General features: G+C 37.6%; 1 protein-coding gene across 2 annotated transcripts in view; it reads right to left on the reverse strand.

Annotated features, from left to right (window-relative positions):
• LOC139939051 (TBCC domain-containing protein 1-like) overlaps positions 1-21,690 on the reverse strand; it is a 70,818-nt gene that overhangs the window by 14,512 nt on the left and 34,616 nt on the right. The window contains exon 13 of one of the 2 annotated variants that reach the window (XM_071934767.1): positions 7,083-7,175. The exons of the other annotated variant lie outside the window; for it this stretch is intronic. Within the exon in view, the coding sequence (XP_071790868.1) occupies positions 7,083-7,175 (93 nt within the window). The remainder of the gene's footprint in view (positions 1-7,082; positions 7,176-21,690) is intronic. 2 annotated transcript variants of the gene reach the window in all.

The raw sequence follows: 21,690 nt of genomic DNA on the forward strand, positions 1-21,690 counted from the left end.
AAAGTTACTTTGCGTCGATGATTCTATTCTACCCATCAATTTACGGCCTATGTTTGGTGACCTATGAACGATATATCGGAGTAGTACATCCACTGCACTATCCAAGACTGATATCTGCCAAAAAGGTTTCTTTTGTGATTTTCCTGTCGTGGATGTTGGCTTTTCTTCTCTCAAGTCCTTACCTTTTCGGTGTGGCTCCCGGAAAAGAAACTGATATTGCATGTGAATACAACTTTGACTTGTTGTATACATTAACTCTCACGACAGACATTTTTGTTTTAATCTTCAGCTACTTTTTACCCATTACTTTTATGGGTTTGGCTTACTACAAGATCCAAGCCACTCTCAAGAAAAGTGCTCGACAACTCCAACAACAGAATGTACAAGGAGCAGCCATTGAGTTTTTACAGGCCAGACAGAATGTGATCAGCATGCTTAAGATTGTCATGGGGGCGTTGGTTGTACTATGGACACCAGCAATGATGCAAGTGATTTTTTGTTTACTTCCTCAAAATGAAACTGTCTGCTGGTCTCCGAATGGTGAATTGGTTCTTGCCCACCTCTATAATTTGTACAACATGAACTCAGTGATCAATCCCATTATTTATGTCTTCAAGTACAAGAAGTTTCAGAAAGGTCTTCAAGACATGCTGTGTGTTTGTATTGGTCGAAATCTCAGGCAAAACAGAGTTGGTGTTCAGATGAATGAACAAACCCCATAGAAATAACATTAACAAGAAAAACTTGCGAGGATCAAAAGCAAGAAAGTGAGGCGATCAAATATCTACATGTACATGTATGCTAAATATCAAATGAAATTTAGCATAGATTTGAAGGCTGCAAAGATTACAAAAAGGTTTCTTTTACATAAGACTTATAAGCAATTAAAATTTATAGGATTTGAGGCATTGCATGGTGAGGTATAAATATATACTTGGTTTGCGGTAACACCATGTGTGTATCTACTTGCCAGGTAGATATTGTTCTTAGAGAACTGTCTTGCTTTATTCTACTACCGCAGAGTAGATGTTCGGGGGTTCAGGAGACTTCTCAGTTCTATAAAAAAAAACTGTCCTGCTTTTTAAAACTATTACCCGGGCGGATGGTATAAAAAATAGGCTGGGACTACTACTTTAGCTTATAGGATTGTGATTAACTATACTACCGCGGAGTTAGTTCTTAAATTGGTCTCAACGTTTCGTCTAGCTTGCTCTAGTCATCGCCAGGATGAAACAAAATAATTGTTAATGTTGCTGGTCTTTTCTCTTTTTCAGTAGAGAAAGTACAGAAACAAAACATTTAGTTGAGTAAAGTATGATCAAAGTATTAATACTTTCACTGTTTTTGATTTAGATCTATTAAATCCAATTATCTTCAAGCAAACTTAAATCCTTGATTTGATTGGTCAATCCACGGGTACAGTTAACAGTTCAAAATATTGAACGCATTTCGTTTGTGCATTGTTGCAAAATATAATCACTTGGTGAAATTTGGCAGTTCCATTTCACTCATTCTTTACCTCCTTATTCCTATTCTGTTAAAGAATAGGCAGATGCGCGTGATCTAGCCTTAGCTGTAGCCGAAGTACCTGCTTCGGACACGGCCTTAATTAATTTATAAGGTCACCGATAAAATATTTTCAGGGATATTGATAGTCACTGTCACTGCGATTCCGGACTGACCGGAAAAACCCCAGTAATTAAGTGCACAGCTTCCATTACTATGCGAAAGTGCCTATCGATCGCAGTTATGGCATTGATGTATTATGCTGACCATTAATTACTGGAAAGGGACTTAAACTAGGGACAGTAAGCTCAAAGAAAACTATGCTCAGAATAACCACAGCAAAAAGAACAATTCACAGAGTTCTGCCATTAAACAAATAGTGGAAAACACCAACAGTTGTGCTAAAGTGTCAACCTCAGTCTTGGCATTGATGGAACTTTAGAATGAGCCTCGCAGCAAAAGAATCACTGCATTGCGAACAATCTCTGTATCAGAAGGATAGTCAGAACAATCACATCATTTCAGTGTCAACAGCTGAGAGTGAGAAATCCACAGACTTTGTGAACGATGTCCATGGAATTTGAATTTGGAAATTGGAATCTCCAAGTCTACATGTACATGTCACTGCAAGTTGATGAATCTTTTTCTTACACAGTTAACTATATGCTCAAAATTTCCAGTAATTTTCTCAAGGTTTTTCAATTGATCTTGAAAGGTCAGTGTGTATGAAGACATAACCAACTTGAATGCACTGAAGACAATATGTCTTTTGAATCTAGTGACACTATGTCTTTTGATTCTTCTGACTCTGAAGCGTCTGAGGCAAACACAACTCATGTTGCCAAAAGTGAATTTCTGTATACGTTAGGAATGGCACAAGGCATCATTGGAGTGGTTCTCAACACTCTAGCTTGGCTGGTCATCCTTCGCACCAAAAACCTCCACAATATGACTAACTATCTGCTGGCGTATCTTGCTGTGACCGACAGTATTTACTGTTTCGCCACATTCTTTGACAACTTCACAGTGGGGACTATAAATCCAGAAACTTTAATTGGAAGAGAAATCTACTGTCGAATCATTTTCAGTTATTATGCAGCGGTATTACCAACCTACTCATCCAGTTACGGCCTGTGTCTGGTGACCTATGAACGATATATCGGAATAGTACATCCACTCCACTATCAAAGACTGATATCTGCTAAAAAGGTTTCTTTTATAATTTTCCTGTCGTGGATGCTGGCAATTTTATTCTCAAGTCCTTATCTTTTCGGTGTGGCTGCAGGAAAGGAAATTGATTTTTTCTGTGAAAGAAAGATTGACTTTAATACATTTGGTCTCATAGGAGCACTTCTTTCTTTGATCTTCGGCTACTCTTTACCCATTCTGTTTATGAGTTGGGCTTACTACAAGATCCAAGCCACTCTCAAGAGAGGTGCTCAACAACTCCAACAACAGAATGTACAAGGAGCAGCCCTTGAGCTTTTACATGCAAGAAAGAATGTGATTCACATGCTCATGATTGTCATGGGTGCACTGTTTGTTCTGTACACACCAACAATGATGTATGTGATCTTTGGCTTACTTCCTCAAAATTACAATATCTACTACACTGATTCTGACAATCTTGTTACTACCATCCTATATACTATATATGACATGAACTCTGTGATCAATCCCATTATTTATGTCTTCAAGTACAAGAAGTTTCGGAAAGGTCTTCAAGACATGCTGTGTTGTTGCACTGGTCAACATCTCAGGCCAAATCGGGTCCGTGTTCAAATTGCTATGAATGACCAAAAAGCCCCATAGAAAAAAAAATCAACGAATTATAAAAATAGTAATATAAAAAATAATGATTCAAAGAAGTGCGAACAAATGAAAAAAAAATTGAAGATGAAAAGCAAGGATTGAGCCAAAAGCATCAAAATAGTGAGGTGGTGAACTACTGATGCACAATGTAAAAGAACAAAACAGACAAAGCACAAACATGAAGAATTGAATAATCACAACAAAGTTTTCTTTTTCGTTTTACTCTGAACAGTAGGCAGTTCAAATCTAGTGAAACAAATGAATTGCTAATGTGTTAATACGTGTTTTCTCGATGTCCAACTTTACTGGAGAGCACCAATTTACTTTAGTTGAATGTGTTATGGCGAAGTTCACTGCATATTAGACTTATATACTTTTAATTAATCAAAGCATGCAGAGCTTTGTCTTGATAATATCTCATATTTGCACATAATTTTGCGACGCTTAAAAAGAACTGCATCAGTGCAGTTGTAAATATCAGTTGTGTATAATTATGACACCATTTGATAAAATTTTCGTGTAGAGACTAATAGACTGTGCAAGTCTCGCGCGCACCGGAGGGAGAAAACACGACAACTGAAGAACTTAATTTTTTTATGAATCAAATCTTTGCTTTAATTTTTTCTTAATGCCGAATCTGAACAATTAAAAATACCTATTAGAGCTTGTTTAAATTAGTTTTAGCTTTTTAAACTAATACACAATTATCGGTTAAAGTCTATGTATAGACAAAAGAAAAACTCTGGGACAAGGATGTTTGTTTGATCTTAAATGTTTTGAAACCCCTTTTGTAAATCTACGCCCGAATGTGAAACTACTGAAAGCTGGTTTATACGCGGAGGCACGATGGTCGCAAGGGCGTTAGATAAACGCGTGACGCAGTTTAAAGAGGAAGCCGACGCCTAAACGACCAATGGAAAGGCTTTCCACCCCGCACGGCCAAAACAAGCGTCTGCGTAAGTTTCGTGATCGGAGATGGGCACAAATTCTTAATTTTTTACAAGTAACCTGACCTGAGGTCAAGTTTAAATATCGGTTTTTCTTCGTTATTATGATGACTTTATTTTTACTTTTATATATATTGGTAATTAGTATTACATTTTTAACAACATATGTCATGCTTATGGTCAGAAACTATATTAAACTAAAGTAATGGACGAAACAAAATCTCCCCAACGTAAAACTCCATAAGGTTGGGACCACAATGGTCCCGGAAGTTCAAATCTGCGCGAGACTTGCACAGTCTATAGCAACTGTCACCTCCATTCCTGCATGGAGAGGACAAAATAGTAATTAAGTGCACGATTCCATTAACATCGGTACAATCCCGAATCATAGTTGTGTATAATTATGACATTTTTATTATATCAATTTGGTGAAAATATTTATAGTCCAGTCACTGTGACTAACTGCTCTAAGAGGTTGAAACAATGATTAAAGGAACGTTACAGAATTGGTAAGAAACAAAAATCGTGAGGATCACAGATTATCATAAAACTTACACGGTCTAATGATGATGACAGTAGAAAACATCCCATGAAATATTATTGTCCAAAATGTCATGTTGTTTGGAGTTTATCGCTCAGTGAGCGTTTTATTCATTTATCTTTTTTGCATCGATGCCATGCAAATATGTGTCATAATTTTTTCACTATTTTCTCGTGACCCATATGGTCGATCAATCTCAAGCTTCTACAGGTTTGTCAGTTGATGTAATGGTGGATGACTTTAAGTACTTACACTACCAGCAACTGTGTGGTTAGCAAACACCAGTTCCGTAATGTTCCTTTAAGTGCATCCATTACAAGGTGAAAGTACCTATCGGTCGCAGTTATGGCATCGATGTACATGTATTAATGCAGACCAATTATTACTGGGATGTGACTTAAAATTAAGAGGGGAAACTAGAAATATAGTATTCTCAGAATTAACACAGCAGCAATTCACAGACTTTGCTCATCAACCTTAAGTAGAAAACCAATCAAAGGTTGCCATTGTGCTTAAGTGTCAACCTCATCAGTCAAGTCATTAGCGGAACTTTAGAAAAAGCCGCGCAGCATAAGGACAGTTCCGTTTCATCGTTTACAGTGTCGCCAGCTAACACTGAGGAATAAACAGACTTTGCGATCAATGTCCATGGATTTTGAATTTGGAAATTGGAATCTCCAAGTCTACATGTTCATGTCAACTGCAAGTTGATCAAGCTTTTTCTTACATGTTTAACTAAACATGCTAATCGTAATTTTCTCAAGGTTCTTCAATTGATCTTGAAAAGTCGGCGTGTGAAGACATTACCAACTTGAGTGCACTGACACTATAACTTTTGAATCCAGTGACACCATGTCTTTTGAATCCTCTGACATTATGTCTGAGGCAAACACAACTTATGTTGACAACAGTGACTTGGTGTACTTGTTTGGAACGGCACAAGGCATCATTGGAGTAATTCTCAACACCCTAGCTTGGCTGGTCATCCTTCGCACCAAAGGCCTACATAATATGACAAACTACTTGCTGGCATATCTCGCTGTGGTTGACAGTATTTACTGTGCAACCATATTCTTAAACAATTTCACAAAGTGGACAATAGATCCAGAAACATTTATTGGAAGAGAAATCTACTGTCGGATTATTTTCAGTTATTATGCAGCGGTATTACCAACCTATGCATCCAGTTACGGCCTGTGTCTGGTGACCTATGAACGATATATCGGAATAGTACATCCACTTCACTATCCAAGACTGATATCTGCTAAAAAGGTTTCTTTCATAATTTTGCTGTCATGGATTGCAGCAATTTTATTCTCAAGTCCTTACCTTTTGATATCGGCTGCCGGAAAAGAAACTGAAAGTGCATGTGAATACAACATTGACTTTCGTACATTTGGTCTCATTGGGGCACTTCTCTCAATGATCTTCGGCTACTCTTTACCCATTATGTTTATGAGTTGGGCTTACTACAAGATCCAAGCCACTCTGAAGAGAGGTGCTCAACAACTCCAACAGCAGAATGTACAAGGAGCAGCCATTCAACTTTTACATGCAAGAAAGAACGTGATCCACATACTCATGATTGTCATGGGCGCACTGTTTGTTCTGTACACGCCAACAATTATTTATGTGATCTTTTGCTTATTTCCTCAAAATAACAATGACTGCTACTCTGAAAAAGACAAATTGGTTACCACCATCCTATGGTCTATTTATGACATGAACTCTGTGATCAATCCCATTGTGTATGTCTTCAAGTACAAGAAGTTTCGGAAAGGTCTTCAAGATATGCTGTGTTGTTGCGTTGGTCGACATCTCAGGCCAAACCAGCTTTTTAGTGTTCAAATTGCTATGAGTGATCAAACACCATAGAAAAAAGCACAATTATGATGATCATATAAAAGATTAATTATTTAAGCATTACAGAGTTGGTTTTGCTGGCAAAACAGTTGCTGACAGTGTAAGCACTTTATGAAATCCATCATAAACATAAACTGACAAACCTGTAGAAGTTCGAGATCAATCGGCCATCTGGGTCACGAGAGAATAGTGAAAAACCGATTTCAAATTTTGCACTGCAGCGAAGCCAAATTAAAAATGAATAAAACGCTCACTGAGGGATAAACTCCAAACGCAAAATTATATTATTTATTTCTCATCAAATATGACATTTCAGACAGAAATATTTCAAGGGATGTTTTCTTACTATCATTATCATTAGACCATGTAAGTTTTTTTGTAAATCAGTGATCTTCAAGATTTTTGTTTCTTACCAATTCTGTAGAAGTGACAAAACAATGAGCAATTTTGAAGATCAAAAGCAAGAATTGAGCCAAAAGCATCAACATAGTGAGGTGATGAACTACCTGTAAGAAGATACAACATTAAGCCTTTGAGAAAGACTCTGCTAAGGTCGAAACGTCAGGCCATTAACTATTTTTTGCAAGATACAACTTCGTATGTTATGATTATAAGTCAAGCTTTATTCCAGTTAATGAGAATTGACTGGTACATGCGGGCGGCCAAGTTATAAGGTGAATACAATGCATTATGGGAAGTATAACACTAGACTTGAGTCAGTCTGCTTATGGCATACTGAGCAACTACACTACTGATATAGAAGAACAAAAGAGACGAAGCATAAATTTGAACAAATATTTTCTTTTTCGTGTTACTGTAAACAGTTGGCAGTTCAAATCTAGTGAAACACATGAACTGCTACGGTGGTGGTGTTTTCACATGCAGGAGAGCATCAGTTTACTTAAGTCGAATGTGTTAACAAGAAATTCACTGTACTAGACATGCTAGACTCTGATTTAATCAACCAACAAAGCACGCAGAGCTGTCTTTACAATATATCATGGGTTTTGTCGCACTTAATTTTGGACATTGGCAATTACTCAAAATAATTTTTAGCATAAAACCTTACTTGGTGACGAGTAACAGGGAGAGATTGGTTGTATAAAACATTGTGAGAAACGGCTCCCTCTGAAGTGACATAGTTTTATGAAGTACCTTTCCACGAATTTGATTTCGAGACCTCAGATTCAGAGTTTGAGGTCTCGAAATCAACCATCTAAGCACACACAATTTCGTGTGACAAGGGTGTTTTTTCTTTCATTATTATCTTGCAACTTCGTCGACCAATTGAGCTCAAACTTTCACAGGTTTGTTATTTTATGCATATGTTGAGATACATCAAAAGAGTAGACATGTCTTTGACAATTACCAACAGTGTCCAGTGACTTTAAAGGCACTTGTCACATTTGGGTATTTTCACTTGGTGTGACAATTTTGACTCTTAGTCATCAATGTTGCAATTAGAGAATAATAAAAGGGAAGAACCCTTGCTGCACAAATTTGTTTGCTTTTATCTGACTAATAACAGGCTTCATGTGAAGTCTTTTACTATTGAGTGAGAAATTACCTTTTTCTCAAAAACTACGCTACTTCAGTGAGCCCTTTCTCACAATGATTTATACTGTACCAACAGCTCTTTATTGCTTGTTACCAAGTAAATGTTCATGCTAAAAACTATTTTGAGTAATGACCAATGGTGTCAAGTGCCTTTTAAAAATATTTCATCAGTGTAGTTGTAATTATGACACCATTTGATGCAATTTTCGTGTAGAGGCTAATACCAAGTATCACCTCCACTCCTGCATGGAGGACAAAATACTAATTAAGTGCACGGTTCCATTAACATCAGTACAATTCCAAATCCTAGTTGTGTATAATTATGACATTTTTAAATTAATTTGGTGAAATATTGATAGCAGTCATTGCAAAACTGCACTTAGAGGCCAAATGATGATTAAGTGCACCATTTCCATTACTAGGTGAAAGCACCTATCGATCTCAGTTATGGCATTGATGTATATGTGATATGCAGAAAAATTATTAATGGGATGGGACTTTTAATTAAGAAAGAAAGCTAGAAATATACTGTTCTAAGAATGATCACAGCAGACAGATCATTTCACAGACTGCTGTCACCAACTTAGTGGGAAACGTCAACGGTTGCCATTACTGTGCTAAAAGTGTCAATCTCAGTCATGTCATTGATGGGACTTTAGAAAAAGTTGTGCATGAAAAGGAAAGTTGCTGTCAGAAAAACTACATTATTTACAGTGCAGTCAAGAGTTAAGAAATCCGAAGACTTTACGAACAGTTTCTTTGGATTTCAAATCGGAATCTTAAAACCTACATGTCACTGCATGTTGCGGAAGCTACATGTATTATGTACATGGTTAAACTACTTAGTTGAACAATTGCTTGTAGTTATTCTCGTTTTGAACTGATCTTCAAAGGTGGACATGTGTTACTACATGAACGTTACCAATTTCAATCACCAGCCACAACGTCTGAATTGAAGAACCGATTTCAAGCACCAGCCACAACATCTGAATTAAGCAACCAATTTCAATCACCAGCCACACTGTCTGTGATTGAGCAAGCAATTTGAATCACCAGCCACAAAGTCTGAATTGAGGAACCGATTTCAAGCACCAGCCACAACATCTGAATTGAGCACCCAATTTCAATCACCAGCAACAATGTCTGAATGGAGCAACAAATTTCAGTCCTCGGCCAGTATTTCTGAATGGAGTGACCAATTTCAACCCTCGACAAATATTTCTGAATGGAACGACCAATTTCAATCCTCAGCAAGTATGTTTATATGGAACACAACTTTTGTAGATAAAGACGACTCGGTAAAAAAATTTGGAACAGCACTGGGTATCATTGGAATGGTTCTCAACACTCTAGCTTGGCTGGTCATCCTTCGCACCAAAAACCTTCACAATATGACTAACTACTTGCTGGTATACCTTGCTGTGGTTGACAGTATTTACTGTTTCAGTATCTTACTTGACAATGTCAATTTCGGGACCATAGTTCCAGTGACCTACATTGGAAGAGAAATCTATTGTCGGATTATTGAAAGTTATTTTGCATCGGCATTACCATCCTACTCATCAATTTACGGCCTGTGTCTGGTGACCTATGAACAATATATCGGAATAGTACATCCACTGCACTATCCAAGATTGATGTCTGCTAAAAAGGTTTCTTTCATAATTTTCCTGTCATGGATTGCGGCAATTTTATTCTCAAGTCCTCTTCTTTTCACATTGGCTGCTGGAACAGAAACTGATAATACATGTGAATACAACATTGACTCATCATCTACATTCAAAACCATGTCTGAAATTCTTTTTGCTATTTTCACCTACTTGTTACCCATTATTTTTATGGGCTGGGCTTACTACAAGATCCAAGCCACTCTCAAGAGAAGCGCTCAACAACTCCAACAACAGAATGTACAAGGAGCAGCACTTGAGCTTTTACAGGCCAGACAGAATGTGATCAGCATGCTTAGGATTGTCATGGGTGCATTGCTCGTTTTTTGGACACCAGCAACAATCTGGGGAATGTTTTGCTTACTCTCTCAAAATGAAATATGTTACAGTGAAATTGTTACTGCCCTCCTCTTTAATATTTTCCACATGAACTCTGTGATCAATCCCATTGTTTATGTTTTCAAGTACAAGAAGTTTCGGAAAGGTCTGCAAGACATGCTGTGTTGCTGCACTGGTCGACATTTCAGGCCAAATGGGGTTGGTTTTCAGATGAGTGACCAAACCCCATAGAAAGAACAGGACTAAATGTCAGGACTATGTTTTCCAAGAATCGCTAACAAATTAAAGGTTGGGAAGATCACAAGCAATGATGGAGTGAAAAACTTCAAAAGACTTGGGTGATAGACGTATGTTCTCCTTGTTAGCTTAAGTGGAAAAACAAATTAGTTTAGTGGAGTTGAAATTCAATGCTTAGTCATTTACTCACTGACCAGGGCAGGGAAAAGTCAAAGGAATTAATGCAGAATAATCTGGGGCAGTACACCAAATGGCCAGTAGGGGGTTACAAGGACTAGAGGGTTTTAAATAAAAATGATGTTTTAGATTATGATTTAATTAAATCAATGTATTCACAGATTTGTCTTCATTATATCATTATATTTTTAAACGCACAGAATTCTTTGTGAGCCTAGAAAGAAAAGAAGAAAAAAAAAAACGAGGAAAAAAACCCAGCATACAGTAAGTGTATTTTATACATTGTAATTCTACGTTGTGTATAATGATGACATCGCATGATAGATATTGGGTGAAGAGATTTATAATCCCTGCTTCCTCAGCTCTTGCACTGACAGTACAAAATAGTGACTAAAGGCCATTTTCATTAAAGACAGTGGACACCTTTGGTAATTGTCAAAGACCAGTCTTCTCACTTGGTGTGTCTCAACATATGCACAAAATAACAAACCTGTGAAAATTTGAACTTAATTGGTTGTCAAAGTTAAGAGATAATAATGGAAGAAAAAAACCTTTAGTTTAAAAGAATAACAGTTTGGCTGAATAAATGAATGTTGTGATTAATGCACAGCTTTGCATTTTGTTCTCTCATATGTACAGTATCTGTGCACACAATTTTGTGTGTAGCTGAAAAAAGCATCAGTGTAATCGCAAATCGTATTGTGTAAAATTATGACAAAATTAGTACATCAATTTGGTGAAATTATTGATAGTCATTAAATACTGCACTGCGATGTCAAATGAGTTGTTAAGTGCACAATTTTAATTACTGTCATGACTGTGTGGAAGCACTTATATCGATTTCAACTATGGCATTGATGTATTGTTACTGTGGGGGGGGGGGGGGGGATTGGGCTTTAAAGAAGGACAGAAAGCTACAATCCCGGCCATATCTCAGTTCATAATTGTTTGTATTCCACCAGTCCTGTTCATGTGTGTTTCTTAATATCTTTTTATATTAATAATTATAATAATATCAATAATAATGTTGTTTTTACTATTTAATTATTGTAAATCATGTGCAATTTGGCCTGTGGGCCACGAAATGTGATTCCAATAAAATGGAATGAAATGAAATGAAAAATCTCATTGGGCCCCCGCATGGAGGCCTGTGCCCCCTTTCAATGTTTGTTCTCATTGATGCGCAGAGGACAGTAGAGGAGAATGTTTGTAGTCATGTTGGGAATGGGTGGCACAAGCATTTTGGCCGTAATTGTAGAACCGTATTGTTCTCAGAATAAATATGGCATACAGGGGTAATATAATTAAAGACTTCTGTCAAAATGTTAGCAAATACATTGCAGTGGAAACATCAACAGATTACTGAGCCGAAGTGTCAATCTCAGTTATCATAAATGGGCTCTGTATGGAAAAGGATCACTGCTGTCAGAACAACCACATCATTTACAGTGTCAACAGCTGGCTATGAGGAATCCACAGACTTTCCAAACAGTGCCTTTGGAATTGACATCCCAAGTCTACATGTTACTGCAGTTTGATAAAGCTTTTTCAGATACAGAACTAAATATGCGAAATCATTATAAATATTTGTTTCTGTTTTCTAACTAATGGAAACTTGGTGAAGAGTCACTGTCACCACAATAACAAAGGCACTGAGAGGACTATGCAGTAATGAAGCGCACAATTCCAATTACAACACTAAGGCACTGTCAATCTCACTTAAAGCACTGATGCCTTTGTAAACCAATTAGTAATGGGGTTGGAATCGAAGATACGATGAAGAAACTACAAGCAGTTACGCTACGCTCAAGAGATCTAGCTTAAAGCATTAAGGCCATCAGCATATTGAGGTTACAACATCCTATCATGCGTGTAGCAGACCAACAACTTCTGTCTTCAACAAATGCAGGAAAACTTACAGGTTAGAGAGACTTGTTTCAACAGAAGTCACCAGAAGTCAAGTTCGTAGACAAACCTAAAATCTTTCTATGTACACCTCACTGGAGTTGGATTGACGTATGATTGAACTTAAAGACTGACATGTCATTTTGAATACACCTACAGTCAATATGTCTAAAGCAAATACTACTTTTGTCGACAACGATGAGTTAGTACAAATGGTTGGAATTCCACAAAGCGTCATTGGAATGGTTCTCAACACTCTAGCTTGGCTGGTCATCCTTCGCACCAAAACACTCCATAATATGACAAACTACTTGCTGGCGTATCTTGCTGTGGTTGATAGTCTAGCCTGCTTCAGTGTATTCCTCCGTCATGTTACAGCCGGATATGCTGCAAGTTTCGTCGGATGGGACATTTACTGTAGGATTGTCGACAGTGGTTTTCTACAGGTGATAACAGCCAAATCATCAAGTTACGGTCTGTGTCTGGTAACCTATGAACGCTATATTGGAATAGTACATCCACTGCACTATCCCAGACTGGTTTCTGTCAAAAAAGTCACTACGACAGTGTTCTTAACATGGATTTTATCATTTCTAATCACAAGTCCTCATCTGTTCTACAAAGCTTCTCCAACTGGACAAGACACACAAATAGCATGTGATTTAACCCAGAACTCGATTGTTTTGAACGCAGGTGTAATAATGAGTGTGGTCTTTGGATACCTGTTTCCCATCCTGTTTATGAGTTGGACTTACCACAAGATCCAAGTTACTCTCAAGAGAAATGCTCAACAACTCCAACGACAGAATGTACGAGGAGCAGCCCTTGAACTTTTACAGGCCAGACAGAATGTGATCAACATACTTAGGCTTGTCATCGGCGCACTCTTTGTTCTGTGGACACCTTTGGTATCGTGGGTGAGTTTTTGCTCAATACAATCAATTGAGAAATTATGTTTCTCTAATACTGGTGAAACAACTCTTTCTATTTTAGGTTGTATCTACAACATGAACTCTGTGATCAATCCTTTCATTTATGTCTTCAAATACAAGAAGTTTCGGAATGGTCTTCAAGATATGCTGTGTTGTTGCACTGGTCAACATCTTAGGCCAAACCAGCTTGGTGTTCAAATTGCTATGAATGAACCATGAATCAAACCCCCTGGAAGAAAACCTATAGTATATCAATAAATAACAATATTAGATTTTAGAAATATTTTTAAGGAACGTTACAGAAGTTGTGAGAAAACAATTGTGAAGACCACAGATTTACATAAAACTTACACGGTCTAATGATGATGATAGTAGAAAACATCTCTTGAAATATTTCTGCCTGAAATGTCAAATTTGATGAGAAATAAATAATCTAATTTCGCGTTTGGAGTTTATCGCTTGGTGAGTGTTTTATTCATTATTTCTTTGATGTCATGCTAAAAGTGTTATCGGTTTTTCACTATTTTCTCGTGACCCAGTTGGCCGAACGATCTCAAACTTCTACAGGTTTGTCAGTTTATGTATGGTGGATGACACAACGTGCTTAAACTGCCAGCAACTGTTTTGTTAGCAGAACCAATTCTGTAATGTTGGTTTAGAGGGTTGTTGTTGCTTTTGTGGGGTTGTCCTTTATACATGTGTATTTGTTTATCTCTTGTTCTGTGTTTTGCTTTTTCTACAGGGTCCCCAGGGAGAACAGTGTTTTTGCACTGATGGGGCTACCCTGTATAAATAATATACACATAATGAATGTTTATGAGTGCCATGGTGCGAATATGTTCATGAGTTGAAAGATGGAATGTTCTATTCAACGAGGCGGAGCCGAGTTGAATGGAACATTCCAGCTTTCAACGAATGAACATATTCACACCATTGCACGAATGAAAAACATTCATTATTTGTTTTATATAACATCCAAGTAGATCTTTGTCATTTTGATTAAAAGATACAACTTTCAAAACCAACAAAGCGTAGGCCTACAATTTTTAACTGTATAAGCTGAATGCTAGTAATTTTACTAACACGCCTTGCAGTAACACTGCTGCGTTATAAAAGACACGCGCACGCAGTGATGTTTTTACTCAGCTTTTTCGTTCCATCCAAAAAGTACTTTTGCACGCTGGCAGCATGCAATGGTACTTTTCGGATGGAACGAAAAAGCACAGTGAGTGACTCAGCGTGCAATGGTACTTTTATTTGCTATCACGTGACGGACAATCCTCCAATCAAATGGCAGCGATCTGCTGTGGTGTTATATAATACTTAATAATAATAATAATAAAAATAAGTGAAAAATACTGAAGATTAATAGAAAGGATTAAGTGAAAAACACCAAAAAAGTTCAATCATCTAAGAAGCAGAGACCTGTTTTTAACTACACATAGGCAATTAAAAACTACATGTAGTCAAATAAATGGATTGCTAAATTATGTTAATTTTCTGAAAAGAAAAAGAGGAAATCAGCTGAAACGCTGTATGCATGATAACTTGGTCTTGTCCATGCATGTAAGGAATCTATTGTGATCTTCAAAAGTACAGCATCAGTGACATTTGAATTAGGAAATTAATCGTTGTATTTATGATGTCATTGATACAAACTCGGTTGAGAGATTGATGGTCACTGTCACTGCAATTCCTGCACTGACCGGACAAAACAGTAATTAAATACACAGCTTCCATTACTGTGCTAAATAGCAGCAATTGGTCTCAGAAGGTCATAGTAATGACAGGCCATCAAATCAAAACCTTTTTATGAATCAACTTGTTCTCATCACTGTCACCCAACTTCTAGTATTAAAACAACACAACCATATCACAACATCTGTTTTTTCTGTTTAAACCTTTTAGCTACATGCAGCTCCCTCTTTACACTATTGATTTTTAATAACGAAATCATGGAGGGTTGAATATTATGTGCATTTTACCTCAAACTTCAAACATTTCAGAACTACCTCATTGGTTGGAAGTCATTAATAAATGCAAAGAATTCACTGTACTTAGACTTAATAAATAAAAAATTAAGCACTGCTTTGACTTTATATGATCATGTACACGTATGAATGTACACTTCTTTGTTTTGTGAGCCTTAAAATATACAAGCATCAATAATGTATTTTAGCACTGTATATATTCAGTACTTTTTCAAACTTTGTGAAAAAAAAAAAAAAAATCACTTGGGTGGGGTTTGAACCCACGACCTTTGCATCGCTAGAACAGAATTCTTACCAAGAGATTATCAAGCTATACACACTGTAGCTCAATCATGGCTAGAGGCAGTTTCAATTCTTAGCAACTAGTAATATAAAAAGCAAATTATTTTCTTTATCCCTGATGCGAAAATGTACATCTATTTATTTAAGCATTATAAGTGTAAAACTGTAATTTCAAATATCAGTTGTGTATATAATCATGACTTTGTGTTGAACTGTTAAAAAAACTGTAATGTTGCATTGGTGTTGAAAAATTTAGTTGAACTGTTAAAATTTAGTTGAACTGTTAAAGTGCCATCTCTCATGTCTCCTGGTTACAGTATAAATAATAATGGCAAGTTCCTATTTGCCACAAACTTAGTAAAAACCTTAATCATGGTGTGGCCATTTTTATTTTTTTATTTGAACCAATGTAACCAAACCGAGGCTTGAAAAAAGTAGTCTGGTGAAATAATAGACCCTTCCCATGAAATATGTAAATTGCACATAGCGCGTGCGCACTAACGTTTTGGTTGGCAAATGAGGGACTACGTGCTGTTTTGTACACGGATGCGTGGCGCGGCCGCAATTGCGCGTCTGCTTAGTGCACAACTCTATAGCGTTTGCCAACCAACAGGGTCTGTATACGCATTCGTGAATGTAATTAGCATATTTCATGGGAAGGGTCCATTACTAGTATACATAACAAAATCACACTAACCAGATTAAGGTTACCAGCCAAAATACTATGTAACTTGCACCATTTCTGAATGGTAACCTGTTTGTTTTTGCCAAGCACACAACTTGTAAGCAAAATTACAGTATATGCTTGACAGCTCTATGAAATTTGGCACAGCACTCCTGCACCGAGATGATGAAACAGTAATTAAGCACAGACTTTGTACTACTGCTTTCAAGTAGGTGTCAATCTCCATCATAGCAATGATGTTTTATGTTAACCAGTACTAGATTGTTTAATAAAGCACAGTTTACTAACAAAGTTGCTCAGAACAACCTGAGTGTTTCGAGGGACAACAGCAGGCAGTATTCCACAGACTTCAAACACCAACAAATGCATGAAAAACCAACATTACTCAACCTTCCTATAGTCTCTTACGAAATACATGTAAAGTTATAATCTACAAGTTAACTTCTCCATACCTGAATGACACTACCATTTTAAAAAAGGATTGTCACTTTACATTTGAGCATTCAACCTCTGGAATAGCTTGCCTGCAACCTCTGGAACTACGCGCCAGTGCTCCAAAAAACTGAGAATTCCTAACCCTACATGTATGACATTTGCCAAATACTGTAATTTGAAATCACTACCATTATGTCAGAAACAGAAACTAATTATATAGAAACCTGGATAGCCAAGATTGGAATGGCACAAGGCATCATTGGAATGGTTCTCAACACTCTAGCTTGGCTGGTCATCCTTCGCACCAAAAGCCTCCACAATAGGACAAACTACCTGTTGGCGTATCTTGCTGTGGTTGACAGTCTAGCCTGTTTTCAGTTGTTTGTTTTTTCTGCTACAAATGGAATCCTGTTTCCTATAGGTTCTATTGAAAGAGAACTTTACTGTAGACTGATATTTTCTGGCTTTACAGGACTATTAGTTATCTACTGCGCCACTTACGGTCTCTGTGTGGTGACGTATGAACGGTATATTGGAATAGTGTATCCACTCCAATGCCCCCGACTACTATCAGCAGGACGAGTTATCAAGATCGTTTCAATAACATGGACGATGGCATTTCTGTTCACATGTCCATCTATTTTTGCAGTTACTGCCAGCACCAAAGAGTATCCAATAGAAGTATGTGACATCACCTTACCAGCATTGCTCACCTTAGTAGAGATTGACCCTTTTGTATTCAGCTACCTGTGTCCCATCCTTTTTATGAGTTGGGCTTACTATAAGATCCAAGCCACTCTCAAGAGAAGTGCTCAACAACTCCGACAACAGAATGTACAAGGAGCAGCCCTTGAGCTTTTACAGGCAAGACGGAGAGTGGTCAAGATGCTTATGATTGTCATGGGTGCTCTGTTGGTTCTTTGCATCCCATTCTATGTCAAGCATTTTTTCTGTTTGTCAAATCCCACAAATATCGACTGGTGTTATTCCGCAACTGGTTTTTCACTTCAATATGTCTTAAGTCTGATGTACTACATGAACTATGTAATTAATCCCATCATTTATGTCTTTCAATATAAGAAGTTTCAGAAAGGTCTTCAGGACATGCTGTGTTCTTGCCTTGGTGGATCTCTAAGACCAAACCACATTGGTTTTCAGATCAATGTTATAAACCAACCCTTCAAATATACAAGGTAAAATTAGCCACAAACATTCTAGTCAAGTTATCAAATGATGAATGACTATTGACCCATTTCACCTGACGTCATCATCAGAAAAATCTTGAATGCGCCATACTGGTGGGCAATTTCACTGTGCGTTTTTATGTATGCATTTATGTATGTGCGTTATGCAGTAAAGTGTGCATTTTAGGTGACGCAGGGGTAATACATGTAAACCTAAATTGCCCACCAACATGGTGAGCGTGGCATCAGTCGCCGCGAGTGACGCGCGTGCAAGGGGTCAATAGGCCTAATGGGCGATGGTCAGTTCAAAACTTAGTACAAAGCTTCGTTCTGTCAGATGTGTCCAAATTGGTGGTAACATCTACAGCTACATTGCTGCACCATCATGCCTGGATACGATCCGCCGCAAAACTGCACGATAATCGGCTACGCCCGCTGGTCTAATGCATGTGGCTTCTTTGTGTGCACATCACTTGTAAAAACAAGAGCGATTATACAGCTACATGTAGTGCATGTTTTTTGTTGCAAATCCACTTATATGTCTTACTGCAGTAATGAGATTGTTTAAGGAATGATTCAAGGCCAAGTGACCAGGGGTAATAAGCCACTTAGGAGTTCCAGCTGCGCATGGACAGACATGCGCCACTGACATTCCGAAGTGGCTTATAATTTGAAGCGCTTTGAGACACCCTTCTGGAGTGAAAAAGTACTATATAAAAACTTGTGATTATTATTATTATTCCAAAAGAGCATGAAGCCGAACCTGAACTCTTATAAAACAGGCTTATTAAAGTCAAGGCTCAAAATGATATGAAAAACAAAATTACCCCTAACTCATCATAGAGGAAGTCAAATGATTGACGTAATGTTGTTCCAGTCTTTAGTTAGAGCTAATTAGCCTCCGGATCTAACGAGGTAATATTGCAGTCACTGTCATCCAATTTCCTGTACCAAAGAAGATATTAGGGTAATAATACTACACTTTATGAACAATCCCAACGTAAATGCCAATTTCAATCATGGGTTTGATGAGTTATGTAAGCAAACCAACTCTACTCAGATATTGGAGGAAACCAAACAACAATTTTTTTTATTTGGGTGGGCTCGATTAGCTCGGGTCGACCCCGATCTGCCCCGGTACATTCGAATAGCTTGGTGTCATTCCAGGGGCTCACCAGGGTCAGCCCCAAGTGACCTGCTTGTGGAGAGGGTCACTTGGGACTGGCCCAAGGTGCATGACGTCACCATGAGAGAGCGAGTGATCATTCGATTAGCTCTTGATAGAGGGTCACCCGAATGAGCAACATGGTGTCGACACAGGGAACTCTTATGGAACACACCCTAAGTCTGCAGATGCAAGTACGCCACACCCTACATTTGTTGTCATCAAAACAGTGAACAAAACAAAATAACATGCGACCTAATTTGCACGTGCCTATTTAGTGTACATGTATGTAGCTGTGTGGCATTGTAGATAATATGTAAATACACACACTGTGCAAAGGAGCTGCCATTACTGGGGACATATTTTACATACTATCCCTTGGAATGCAGGTCATAGTGTGACCTTTGTCATGATGACCTGAATGCAAACTATACAGTTAGGGGCCTTCTAAATAGTTATGAGCTGAGTGTCTCCAAGTGGGCCCAAGAAAAATTATATCACAGTGCAACACTGGTAAAAAAATAAATGGTGTTATGAGCTTGGTCATTTTTCAAACTGGTAGGGATAGGTGAGCCTGATTTCATGCTTGTTTAACTGAAATAAATGTGTGTGAGCAACATTGATGAGGTACAAGGAGGGGCGCTCTAAGATTCCATACTCCGATAATATGAAGGCCTGCGTCTCACATGTATTTGGCCGTTGTAGCCCGAAATGAAACCAACGTTGAATGTTGCATTCAAGGGATTAATTAGTAAACGTACAGTTTGTGAGGAATGATAGTACCATACAGTCAATACTGCCTGTAACCCCGTTACATAATGAGTTAAAGTTTTGGAAAATGAACAAACACAAGTTGAAGACACTTCAAATTCCATCTGTGCTGTACTTTTATAAAAATTCTTTAAATGTTTTTTGTTTTTTTTGTAGTTTATTATATTATTGTTTTACCTTATGTAAGCAGTGAAAACTTAATGCCTGTGTAGTGTGCTTATAAATGTGGTGTTAAATAATACTCTAATAAAAGTCATTACCAATTGCGAATGGAACACGGAATAATATAGCACTTTTGCAGTCCATATCCATTTAGGCCGAAGGCCACATGGGATGTGGGATGCAGACACACTGTATTTGTTTGAATTGCGTCAGATAACAACAAGCAAACTTGACGCACAACTTAACACAAAACAAGGTGTTTAGACAGCATTAAGTTTTGCATATAGCTTAAAATAGCACAATACGCTGAGTTAGAACAGCGAAATACGCAGGGTGTCATGGGCTGTGTAATGTAGGTGTATATCACACCTCTTCTTGCTTGGGGTTGACCAATCAGAATCAAGGATTCTGATTGCTGAAGATAAAATCTATTATTCTCTGATGATCTTTGCCTTAAATGAAAATTCATGGGATTGTGAGTTTCACCAGAAATACAAAACTAGTTTGGACACAATGTGGACTATTTCTTTCTCCCCAATCGAGTGACTGTTTTTGAAGGCTCAAAGAGGATTTTGAGAGAAACCTTCAATTAGAAGAAATAATATGTCTGATTAATGTGCTGTGAGAATAAATTGTAATTGTTATTGTACACAGAATGCCTCATCTTGTCTTTTATTAGTTGCTGATTTAACTTCAACGTTCATGCCCTTGTTTGTAATCTGCAGTACAAAAAACGACTTGTAAAGCTCATTGCCAGATGCATTTGTCATATTTTACCAACAATAGTCTTACTATATTGTGCTCAATAAAGATCGTCAAATTATATTGGAAAAAGTACACCTGATTAGAAGGGTCGGATCCCGGTTGTGAATTATCCCGCCAAGAATCCCACCATATGCCCTAACACAAGGGGAACCAGAAACAAGAGATTAGATGTTTGAGATTAAGGGAATCAATGTGTGGTGAAGAGTTTTTCAACTAGTGGTTTAATCCCAACGAGGCCTGGTTCTTGATAATTTTACCGAGACAATGTCAAGGTAAATTATCAATAACCAGGCCTCGGCGGGTTTAAACCACCAGGTGAAAACCGATTCAACACACTTTAATTCCCATTCATAAATACCTAGTCGGTAAAAAAAACTTCAACACTTATGGTCAAAAAGTAAAATAAATTCTTTCAACACAACACCCCTCCAGCTATGAAATGGTAAGGCCCAGAACAAATCAAAATGGCTTACAATTGCCAACCTGTGTTGAAGTATCTGTCAATCTTAGTTATGGCACTGTTGTTTGAATAGTTGCCCAATATTGGTAGAATATTGCATAGCGTACACTAAAAAAGAGCTAGATTGTTCATAACAGGTCCAGCATTTCAAGACACAACAAGGAAGCTACAATGAACTTGCTTTTCAAAATGGCTCACAGTTGTCAGTATAACCAATCTGAAGCCATAGCCAATATGTCTGACGGGAGTTCAAGAGGCATCAGCAGGGAGGAATTACATGTAGTGCACACGATTGGAATGGCACAAG

This window comes from Asterias amurensis, chromosome 6, assembly GCF_032118995.1.
Source record: "Asterias amurensis chromosome 6, ASM3211899v1".
Lineage (NCBI taxonomy): Eukaryota > Metazoa > Echinodermata > Asteroidea > Forcipulatida > Asteriidae > Asterias > Asterias amurensis.